At 43.5% G+C, this 12738-nt stretch overlaps 1 protein-coding gene across 1 annotated transcript in view; it reads left to right on the forward strand.

Annotated features, from left to right (window-relative positions):
• LOC138661784 (cytochrome P450 2A4-like) overlaps positions 1-12738 on the forward strand; it is a 111102-nt gene that overhangs the window by 71656 nt on the left and 26708 nt on the right. The window contains exon 7 of the mRNA XM_069746701.1: positions 8004-8145. Coding sequence (XP_069602802.1) covers positions 8004-8145 — 142 coding nt within the window. The remainder of the gene's footprint in view (positions 1-8003; positions 8146-12738) is intronic.

Here is a 12738-nt window from a genome sequence, read left to right on the forward strand (position 1 = left end):
ATGAGCATCTATGCCTCTTTTAATGCATCCCATTATTTTATTTGCCTTTGTAGCAGCTGCCTGACACTGTCCACTAAATATGAGTTTGTCATCCTCCCATACACCCAGGTCTTTTTCATTGACGGTTTTGCCCAGAGTTTTAGAATTAAGCACATAATTATACATCTTATTACTTCTACCCAAGTGCATGACCTTACGCTAGGTTCACATTGCGTTAGTGGGTGTCCACTAACGGAATCCATTACATTGCACAATTGTCGCAATTAACGCTATGTAATGGATCCGTTAGCGCACCCATTGACTTCAATGTGCTAACGGATCGCTAACGCATCGCTAACGTATGCCTTTTTTGGCATGCGTCAACGATGTCCTGTTATTTTCAGACGGACCTCGAACGCTGCTTGCAGTGTTCAGGATCCGTTCTTCACTAGCGCAGCTTGGGCATCAGCGCTAGCGGGATTGCCAAATGCAATCCCTTTTTGGACATTGCATTAGCGCATTCCATTAGCGTATCCGCTAAATGGATTGCACTAATGCAATGTGAACCTAGCCTTACATTTATCTCCATTAAAGCTGACTTGCCATTTATCAGCCCAAGCTTCTAGTTTACATAAATCATCCTATAATATAAAATTGTCCTGCTCTATATTGATTACCCTGCAGAGTTTAGTGTCATCTGCAAATATTGAAATTCTGCTCTGTATGCCCCTTACAAGGTCATTAATAAATATGTTAAAAAGAAGAGGGCCCAATACTGACCCCATGGTACCCCACTGCTAACCGCGACCAAGTCCGAGTGTGCTCCATTAATAACCACCCTTTGTTTCCTATCCCTGAGCCAGCTCTCAACCCACTTACACATATTTTCCCCTATCCCAAATTATTCTCATTTTATGTATCAACCTTTTGTGTGGCACCGTATCAAAAGCTTTTGAAAAGTCCATATACACTACGTCCACTGGGTTCCCTTTGTCCAGTCCGGAACTTACATCTTCATAGAAGCTGATCAGATTAGTCTGACATGAACGGTCCCTAGTAAACCCGTGCTGATACTGGGTCATGAGGTTATTCCTCTTCAGATACTCCAGTATAGCATCCCTTAGAATGCCCTCCAGGATTTTACCCACAGTAGAGGTTAAGCTTACTGGCCGATAATTTCCGAGTTCAGTTTTTGTCCCCGTTTTGAATATTGGCACCACATTTGCTATACGCCAGTCCTGTGGTACAGACCCTGTTATTATGGACTTTTTAAAGATTAAAAATAATGGTCTATCAATGACTGTACTTAGTTCCTGCAGTACTCGGGGGTGTATCCCATCTGGGCCCGGAAATTTGTCAATTTTGGTGATTTTTAGATGCCGCCATACTTCCTGCTGGGTTAAGCAGATGACATTTAATGGGGAATTTTTGTCACTAGTCATTTTGTCTGCCATGGGATTTTGTTGTGTAAATACTGATGAAAAAAAAGTCATTTAGCATATTGGCTTTTTCCTCATCCTCATCCACCATTTCACCCAGACTATTTTTAAGGGGGCCAACACTATCATTTTTTCGTTTCTTACTATTTACGTAGTTAAAGAATATTTTGGGATTATTTTTACTCTCTCTGGCAATGAGTCTCTCTGTCTCAATCTTTGCTGCCTTGATTTGATTTTTACAGAATTTATTCAATTTTCTGTATTTATTTAATGCCTCAACACTACCTACTTCCTTTAATTTTCTAAATGCTTTCTTTTTGTCACTTATTGCGCCCCCTACAGCTCTATTTAACCATATTGGTTTCCTCCTATTTCTAGTATGTTTATTCCCATACGGTATATACTGTGCACAGGTCCTATCCAGGATGCTAATAAATGTCTCCCGTTTTCTTTGTGTATTTTTATGTCTCAGGATATTGTCCCAGTTAATTGCACCAAGATCATCTCTCATCCGTTGGAAATTTGCCCTCCTGAAGTTTAGTGTCCTTGTAACCCCTCTACTACACATCTTATTAAAGAATACATGAAAACTTATTATTTTGTGATCACTATTCCCCAAGTTTTCTTAACCTAAACCACATTTCGGAGGGTTTCAGCTTTCAAAAGAATAATTTATACAACCAATGGATGAATTTAACGTCAGGTTATAAACTTTTATTTACATAAATGGATAATCAACATAACTTCTGTCAGGGAGTGTAGTTCAGCATCAGCACCAATATCAAAACTATCGGACTCTGATTAGTTCAACTTTGCACATTCAGGCCTGGATAACTGCTCTTTCTCTCCAATCAGAACTATCTCTGAGTTGTGCAATGGTGTCAGTGAGCCGAGAGTGGCAAGCCTGTCATTTTATAATCTGTGAGGCAATGCAAGCAGCTAATCACAATGATGCCATTACCAAGATGGCTATGGTATTACACTGACAGGCAGGAAATCCTTGCATGCTTATTGGCTTTGTAACATGCGTAAAACATGCCAGGTGGTGATTCGAGCTTCAAATCCAAGCACCAGCCACTGCTCGTCAAGTAAATAGCATATCCAAGCACCGAGATACTCGAGTGATATCCGAGTATCACCGAAGATGTTTGCTAATCCCTAGTACCCATCAATTTAGCTTTGGAATCAGTACAATAGGACTAGCCAACTCACTCCTGAATTCCTTAATAACTCCTTGCATTTGTTTCACCTCAGCCACAATGACTTGTCTCCTGACCCCCTGTATGGTATGGTTTCATTCAAACCTTTACCTGAGGCTCGGTGACAATATCATAGTGGATCACACATGTACAACCGAGCAGTTCTGTGAATATGTCCGTATTCTGCTGCAGTTTTCAGAGAGCATTGCTTATATTAACCTTATTTCCAGCCTACTCCCGGGCCAGTGTTGGAGGGTTCATAGTCGATTCGCATCAGTATTCATACATTCCCGTGCTTTCCACACATTTGACAGATTAACATGATATAGTTGCTCAGGTTTCCTCTTCCCAGACTGATATACCCTGTAATTCACCTCCCCAAGACTTCATATGGCCCTTGCCACATTGCCGTGAGCTTACTTTCTGTGGTGGGCACCAAAACTAATACCCTATCCATTTTTTAAATGGCCTGACTGTGGCCTTTCTATTGTACACTTGGCTCTGTGGTGCCTGGGATTCCACTAGATGTTCCTTTACAATAGGTATCACAGTCGCTATACTCAAAACTTGCTTCATTTCCCTTTTATGAGGAGTGGGCTCCTGTTCCCACATCTCTTTGACTGTGTCCTGCAAGCTCCTGCGATGTCTACCATATAATAGTTTGAATGGAGAGAACCCCGTTGAGCACTGCGGTACCTCCTGGATGGCAAATATTAAATAGGGCAGTAACATATACCAATCATTCCCATCTTTGAAGTCCACATTCTTTAACATAGGTTTAAGTGTTTTGTTAAATCTTTCAATAGACCATCTGTCTGTGCGCGGTACTTCGATGTGCACAATTGTTTTGTTTCGAGCAGTTCACACAATTCCTTTGTAATCTTGGACATAAAAGCAGTTCCGTGATCAGTTAGGATCTCCTTACGTAGCGCCCAAGGTGACAGAACATGGAAAACAGCTCCCAAACAATAAGTTTAGCCAAGGTGTGATAAATCGGAATTTCCTCCAGTTAATAAGTAGCATAGTCTACTACCACTAACATGTATTGGTGGCCATGGGCTGACTTTACTCTGAGCCATACAAGATCCATAGCAATCTGCTCAAAAGGTACCTCTATATTAGACAGAGGAACTAATGGACTATGGAAAATTTCAGTAGTTGTGGTCAGCTGACACTCTGGGCATGACTCCTAAAACCTGAACCTTGAGGAAAAACCCGGGCAAAGAAGAACCTTTGAAGAATAAGGTCTTGCGTCTTTTTTACACCTCAATGATCACCGGCATGTGTTCATGAACAATCTTGAGCACCACCCTGTGGTACAATTGGGGCACTACCAGCTGTTCAACTGCTTCTTCCCAGATTTTGTGGACCCGACATAGCAACTCCTGGTTGATCTCCAAGGGCGTAAAAAATGCCTTTGCCCCCAGTTGCTTAGCTACCCTATTTATCTCTATCACCCTTTTCCATGTCTGGGCCAGTGAGGGATCCTGTAGCTGAGCTGTCCCAAAAGTCACCTGGGATACTTCCAGCTCTGGGATGATGTGTTATCCTTGATCTCTACTGCCAAGACCTCTTGGGGAAACCTATCAGGTTTACACTCTCTCCCTTTGAGGGTGGCCCCCACAACAGGTATTCCCGAATCGGTATTTTCAGGTTTCATCCCCCGACAGACCTTTACCATGGTAGCGTTATTTTGACTCTTCCACAGGGACCAGAACAGGGGCAAGTCTCTTCTTATTATAGAAAGGATTTATACTACACCCATCATATGTGTTTTCTCCCACATTGATGAGGAAAAGGTAACTTCTTCCGTTGGATACTCTCAGAGAGGGCTGTCTGTGTATACAAATGACCCCAACTTTCCCCTCAGTGGATTCTAACACAGAGATCAATGACCCATGGACAATTGTGACTATGCTCCCGGAATCCAAGAGAGCCTCCACCCGGTGTATTTTGACATACACCTGGTTCCCCACGGTGTGGATGGTGGGCATACATTGATACCCAGCGAGTAAACCTGCAGATCATGGGTTCAGCAGTCAGGGAGCAATTGGCAGCCAAATGTCAAGGCCCATGTCACTTCCAGTACTTGATAGTGGCAGCACTGTTTGTCTACGGTTTAGGGATAAGTTGTCTCCTGCCACCCTCACTCTGGGGTACCCACTCACTATGGGCTCAGTTCTGACTGACCCAAGCAGAGGGTCAAGTCCCTTTTCCAGGCTCCTGGGTTTGCATCGGCTGGCGTGATTCCTGCCATGGGGCACAGTACCATACAAAGACCTGGGTGTCCACATAACGCTTGATCAGGCTAACCACGGGATTTAAATTGTCTGTGTCCTCTTGCCCCACCGAGTGCTGTATGGCTACCATCAGAGTTCACACCAACTGGTTGACTGCTACTCTCTCCACCATCTGGACTCTGCTCAAAGTCCTAGGCAGGAGCCATTTTTTACTAGAAGTAAAAAAATTATATGCCTGAGATCTAGCGCGTCGGGCTTCAACAAAGGATTACTGGTACGCTTGCTGTGATATATGTATTAACCCCTAGCTGGGCAAGGACCTCACCTTGGAGTTTCCAATAGTCCTGGATATCCTCAAAGTTGAGGTCAAAGTAAGCCTTCTGGGCTTCTTCCATCAGGAATGGCTCCACCATTTCAGCCCACTGGGAAATCAACAAGCTCTTTTGCTCCACTTTATGTTCAAACACAGTGAGGAAAGCTTCCATATTGTCCTCTGGACTCATCTTCCTCAATGCTGACCTGACTCAGTCCTGAGCCTCAAGATGGACACATCTGAGGTGGGGGCATCTTTGGCATGGCAACAATCTGTTGTAGAATCTGATTGTTAGTCTGCTGCTGCAGCTGCTCCTTCTGAAACTTCTGCTGCTGAGCCCAACTACTGTAACGCTCGCGCCGAGACTGGTTGGCGCGGGCACCTGGGGGTGTGGCCCCACTGGACCACAGACCGAACTTCCCTGGAAGGGGCGTAACTAAGTAGCTTCCTAGGTGTTCGCTGGAGCCTCTGATGGTGAGGTCAGACTTGTGCAATAGGAAGCTACCAGGTACCACTCCAGGGTGGAGTCGGACTGTGGATGCTGATCCCACCGGGGACAAGACACGGGCAGGCAGGCACGGCTGTGACACTGGCTGACAGACGGGTATGGCAGAGGCCCTGACGGGCGGACTGGCTTGACGGAGATACAGGCAGGCAGACGGGCGTGGCTGGCATTCAGGCAGACAGGCGGGCACGGCTGGCACTGGCAGACAGGACTGATACTCTGGTAGGAACTGGTATTCAGATGGATGTGTGGAAACAGGTAAGAACCTGTTCAGACTGGAGAATATAAAGGAACAGGTAGAGACATGTAGGGAAAGTTGCAGAATTAAGATAGAGCAAGAGTGGAAGAAAAGCTGAATTGCAAGAGGCGGAGTACGAGTTGAAGGTGGAGCTATGAGCAGAGAATGAGAAGGCAGAGCAGAGAGTAGAGGAGGGGAAGGCAGAGCCAAGGACGGAGCTGCAGGATGCGGAGCCAAGAGCAGAGACGCTGGAGGCAGAGCCAAGAGCGGAGACGCGGGAGGCGGAGCCAAGAGCAGAGATGCTGGAGGCGGAGCCAAGAGCAGGGACGCTGGAGGCGGAGCCAAGAGCGGGGACGCTGGAGGCGGAGCCAAGAGCGGGGATTTTTCGCGTTTTTTTCGCGTTTTTTTGGCTATAAAAACGCTATAAAGCAGTGAAAAAAATGCTCACATTAAGCATCCTATTTAATAGAATGCAATCCGCATTTTTTGTGCACATGCTGCAATTTTTTCCTGAGCGGATTCACATTCCAGAAAAAAACGCAGCATCTTCATTAAATTTGCGGAATCGAGTGGATTCCGCACACCTAGGAATGCATTGATCTGCTTACTTTCCGCATGTGGCTATGCCCACCATGTGGGAAGTAAGCAGATCGTGTGCGGTTGGTACCCAGGGTGGAGGAGAGCAGACTTTCCTCCACGGACTGGGCACCATATAATTGTTAAAAAAAAGAATTAAAATAAAAAAAATCGTGATATACTCACCTCCGATGGCCCCTGGAGACTTCCTGCCCCTCAGCGCTGCACGTGGCCGCTTCCGTTCCTGTAGATGGTGTGTGAAGGACCTGCGATGACGTCGCGGTCACGTGACCGCGACGTCATTGAAGGTCCTGCACACACACCATCTATAGGAACGGAAGCCGCTGAGGAGATCGACTGTTTGCGGTAGGTGAGTATAACCATTTTTTTTTAATTATTATTATTTTTAACATTCTATCTTTTACTATTGATGTGGCATAGGCTGCATCAATAGTAAAAAGTTGGTCACACTTGTCAAACACTGTTTGACAAGTGTGATCGACCTGTCAATCAGTTTTCGAAGCGATGCCACAGATCGCTTGGAAAACGCTAGCATTCTGCAAGCTAATTATGCTAGTAAAACGCTAGTTTTCTGCGGGAATATGCATGCCAATTCTGCATGCGATATACCCGCGGCAGAAGCGCAGAATTGCCGCGGAATTTTCCGTGGCAATGCTGCAACGTGTGCACTTAGCCTTAAGGTGATTCTTTGCCATTTTTTGCCTGCTTCTCCCATATGTATAAGGGGGTAATTATATATATATATATATATATATATATATATATCTGTGAATGTATATGTTAATGCACTAAAGGAGACTCCTTGGTATCTTTCCCGCTTCTCCTACATCTAGTAGGATAAAATATATACATACTGTATACATGTACATGTTAATCCTTCATGCGTTGAAGGCGACTCTGATAGTTTTCCTGCTTCTCCTATATTTACAAGACATGACTCTCCAGAGATGCTATCCAGTATCCTCTTTATAAGATGTTGGGTTATTGTATATAAAGCTGTGTATAGTTCTTCTTTGTGTAGGTTTTCTTTGAGGGAATCGTTGTTTTTTAACATGGAGGGTCTAAGCTTGTTTGTATATTTGCTCATGTATATATGTACAGCACATTTATATTGTGTATTTATTGTTTACTATTTATTTTTTATTTATATTATGAATTTACTCTGCTCCAACCGCAACAAATTCGGCGCGGGTCGGCGCAGCGTGAAAATGACGTATGCGTAGGCATCCGCAAACATCCGCATGGCCTGCGTACCCAAGATAGGGTGAAACTAGCCTTGGTGCCTGTGACTATACTGTGGGAGACCAATTGGCTGAAACTTATCGCTTAGCAAGGCCTGGAGTTTGTTACAAGGAAAACGCTAGAATACCCCATTACAAGCCCACTGCCGTTGTGAGAAATGGATGAGCCATCAATGTAATATTCTATAAACCTTAGCTAAATACCGGTAGTCATTATTGAACTTTGGGACTGAAATCTGATTTTTTTTACAGGAAAAGAATAATCCCAACACTGAGTTTAATTTAAAAAATCTCCTAAGGTCGACTCATAACTTATTTGTGGCGGGTATAGAGACGGTCAGCACCACCCTGCGATATGGATTGCTTATCTTACTGAAGTATCCAGAAATACAAGGTGTGTAAGCAGTCACTGTTGCCTATATTAGGCCGGCGTCACACTAGCGAGTTTTACGGACGTAAGAGCGCATAAAATACGTCCGTAAAACACGCATTACACACAGCCCAATTATTCTCTATGCCCCAGCTCCTATCTGCTGTATTTTACTGATCCGTATTATACGGTGTTCTACGGCCGTAGAAAATCGCAGAGTTTGTCACCGTATTGCGCAAAAAAATCGCCAATGAAAGTCTATGGAAGCCAGAAAAATATGGATTACACACGGACCAGCAGTGTGACTTGCGAGAAATACACAGCGGTGTTAGAGAGAAAAGCCGGCAATTCAGTGCGGTGTACAGTAAAATCACACTGACAGCTTACAATAGAATAGGTAAAATAAATGTGTACACATAGAATAGGTATATATATATATGTCAATGAGACACATATACAGTGGGGCAAAAAAGTATTTAGTCAGTCGCAAAAGTGCAAGTTCCACCACTTAAAAAGATGAGAGGCGTCTGTAATTTACATCATAGGTAGACTTCAACTATGGGAGACAAACTGAGAAAAAAAAATCCAGAAAATCACATTGTCTGTTTTTTTAACATTTTATTTGCATATTATGGTGGAAAATAAGTATTTGGTCAGAAACAAAATTTCATCTCAATACTTTGTAATATATCCTTTGTTGGCAATGACAGAGGTCAAACGTTTTCTGTAAGTCTTCACAAGGTTGCCACACACTGTTGGTATGTTGGCCCATTCCTCCATGCAGATCTCCTCTATAGTAGTGATGTTTTTGGCTTTTCACTTGGCAACACGGACTTTCAACTCCCTCCAAAGATTTTCTATAGGGTTGAGATCTGGAGACTGGCTAGGCCACTCCAGGACCTTGAAATGCTTCTTACGAAGCCACTCCTTCGTTGCCCTGGCGGTGTGCTTTGGATCATTGTCATGTTGAAAGACCCAGCCACGTTTCATCTTCAATGCCCTTGCTGATGGAAGGAGGTTTGCACTCAAAATCTCACGATACATGGCCCCATTCATTCTTTCATGTACCCGGATCAGTCGTCCTGGCCCCTTTGCAGAGAAACAGCCCCAAAGCATGATGTTTCCACCACCATGCTTTACAGTAGGTATGGTGTTTGATGGATGCAACTCAGTATTCGTTTTCCTCCAAACACGACAAGTTGTGTTTCTACCAAACAGTTCCAGTTTGGTTTCATCAGACCATAGGACATTCTCCCAAAACTCCTCTGGATCATCCAAATGCTCGCTAGCAAACTTCAGACGGGCCCGGACATGTACTGGCTTAAGCAGTGGGACACGTCTGGCACTGCAGGATCTGAGTCCATGGTGGCGTAGTGTGTTACTTATGGTAGGCCTTGTTACATTGGTCCCAGCTCTCTGCAGTTCATTCACTAGGTCCCCCCGCGTGGTTCTGGGATTTTTGCTCACCGTTCTTGTGATCATTTTGACCCCACGGGGTGGGATTTTGCGTGGAGCCCCAGATCGAGGGAGATTATCAGTGGTCTTGTATGTCTTCCATTTTCTAATTATTGCTCCCACTGTTGATTTCTTCACTCCAAGCTGGTTGGCTATTGCAGATTCAGTCTTCCCAGCCTGGTGCAGGGCTACAATTTTGTTTCTGGTGTCCTTTGACAGCTCTTTGGTCTTCACCATAGTGGAGTTTGGAGTCAGACTGTTTGAGGGTGTGCACAGGTGTCTTTTTATACTTATAACAAGTTTAAACAGGTGCCATTACTACAGGTAATGAGTGGAGGAAAGAGGAGACTCTTAAAGAAGAAGTTACAGGTCTGTGAGAGCCAGAAATCTTGATTGTTTGTTTCTGACCAAATACTTATTTTCCACCATAATATGCAAAAAAAATGATAAAAAAAACAGACAATGTGATTTTCTGGATTTTTTTTCCTCAGTTTGTCTCCCATAGTTGAGGTCTACCTATGATGTAAATTACAGACGCCTCTCATCTTTTTAAATGGTGGAACTTGCACTGTTGCTGACTGACTAAATACTTTTTTGCCCCACTGTATGTATATATATTAATATTTCATACAGCACTAGATAGCTTTAAAGCCGGTAATTCAATTGCCGGCTTTTGCTATCTCCTTCCTAAACCCGACATGATATGAGACATGGTTTACATACAGTAAACCATCTCATATTCCCATTTTTTTGCATATTCCACACTACTAATGTTAGTAGTATGTATGTGCAAAATTTGGGTGCTCTAGCTATTAAATTTAAGGGTTAAATGGCGGAAAAAATTGGCGTGGGCTCCCGCACAATTTTCTCCGCCAGAGTAGTAAAGCCAGTGACTGAGGGAAGATATTAATAGCCTGGAGAGGGTCCACGGTTATTGGCCCCCCCCTGGCTAAAAACATCTGCCCCCAGCCACCCCAGAAAAGGCACATCTGGAAGATGCGCCTATTCTGGCACTTGCCCACTCTCTTCCCATTCCCGTGTAGCGGTGGGATATGGAGTAATGAAGGGTTAATGTCACCTTGCTATTGTAAGGTGACATTAAGCCAGATTAATAATGGAGAGGCGTCAATTATGACACCTATCCATTATTAATCCAATAGTCTATTAATATCTGCCCTCAGTCACTGGCTTTACTACTCTGGCGGAAAAAATTGTGCGGGAGCCCACGCCAATTTTTTCCGCCATTTAACCCTTAAATTTAATAGCTAGAGCACCCAAATTTTGCACATACACACTACTAACATTAGTAGTGTGGATTGGAATATGCAAAAAAAATGGGAATATGGCATGGTTTACTGTATGTAAACCATGTCTCATATCATGTTGGGTTTTGGAAGGCGATAGCAAAAGTCGGCAATTGAATTACCGGCTTTCTGCTATATCGCGCTGGATGAAATATTAATATATATATATATACAGTGGGGCAAAAAAGTATTTAGTCAGTCAGCAACAGTGCAAGTTCCACCATTTAAAAAGATGAGAGGCGTCTGTAATTTACATCATAGGTAGACCTCAACTATGGGAGACAAACTGAGGAAAAAAAATCCAGAAAATCACATTGTCTGTTTTTTTTATCATTTTTTTTGCATATTATGGTGGAAAATAAGTATTTGGTCAGAAACAAACAATCAAGATTTCTGGCTCTCACAGACCTGTAACTTCTTCTTTAAGAGTCTCCTCTTTCCTCCACTCATTACCTGTAGTAATGGCACCTGTTTAAACTTGTTATCAGTATAAAAAGACACCTGTGCACACCCTCAAACAGTCTGACTCCAAACTCCACTATGGTGAAGACCAAAGAGCTGTCAAAGGACACCAGAAACAAAATTGTAGCCCTGCACCAGGCTGGGAAGACTGAATCTGCAATAGCCAACCAGCTTGGAGTGAAGAAATCAACAGTGGGAGCAATAATTAGAAAATGGAAGACATACAAGACCACTGATAATCTCCCTCGATCTGGGGCTCCACGCAAAATCCCACCCCGTGGGGTCAGAATGATCACAAGAACGGTGAGCAAAAATCCCAGAACCACGCGGGGGGACCTAGTGAATGAACTGCAGAGAGCTGGGACCAATGTAACAAGGCCTACCATAAGTAACACACTACGCCACCATGGACTCAGATCCTGCAGTGCCAGACGTGTCCCACTGCTTAAGCCAGTACATGTCCGGGCCCGTCTGAAGTTTGCTAGTGAGCATTTGGATGATCCAGAGGAGTTTTGGGAGAATGTCCTATGGTCTGATGAAACCAAACTGGAACTGTTTGGTAGAAACACAACTTGTCGTGTTTGGAGGAAAACGAATACTGAGTTGCATCCATCAAACACCATACCTACTGTAAAGCATGGTGGTGGAAACATCATGCTTTGGGGCTGTTTCTCTGCAAAGGGGCCAGGACGACTGATCCGGGTACATGAAAGAATGAATGGGGCCATGTATCGTGAGATTTTGAGTGCAAACCTCCTTCCATCAGCAAGGGCATTGAAGATGAAACGTGGCTGGGTCTTTCAACATGACAATGATCCAAAGCACACCGCCAGGGCAACGAAGGAGTGGCTTCGTAAGAAGCATTTCAAGGTCCTGGAGTGGCCTAGCCAGTCTCCAGATCTCAACCCTATAGAAAATCTTTGGAGGGAGTTGAAAGTCCGTGTTGCCAAGTGAAAAGCCAAAAACATCACTACTATAGAGGAGATCTGCATGGAGGAATGGGCCAACATACCAACAGTGTGTGGCAACCTTGTGAAGACTTACAGAAAACGTTTGACCTCTGTCATTGCCAACAAAGGATATATTACAAAGTATTGAGATGAAATTTTGTTTCTGACCAAATACTTATTTTCCACCATAATATGCAAATAAAATGTTAAAAAAACAGACAATGTGATTTTCTGGATTTTTTTTTCTCAGTTTGTCTCCCATAGTTGAAGTCTACCTATGATGTAAATTACAGACGCCTCTCATCTTTTTAAGTGGTGGAACTTGCACTTTTGCGACTGACTAAATACTTTTTTGCCCCACTGTATGTGTCTCACTAACATATATATATATATATATATATATATATATATATATATAGACAGTACATATGTTTTCATTATTTTTT

This window comes from Ranitomeya imitator, chromosome 2 (assembly GCF_032444005.1).
Source record: "Ranitomeya imitator isolate aRanImi1 chromosome 2, aRanImi1.pri, whole genome shotgun sequence".
In the NCBI taxonomy this organism is placed as follows: Eukaryota; Metazoa; Chordata; class Amphibia; order Anura; family Dendrobatidae; genus Ranitomeya; species Ranitomeya imitator.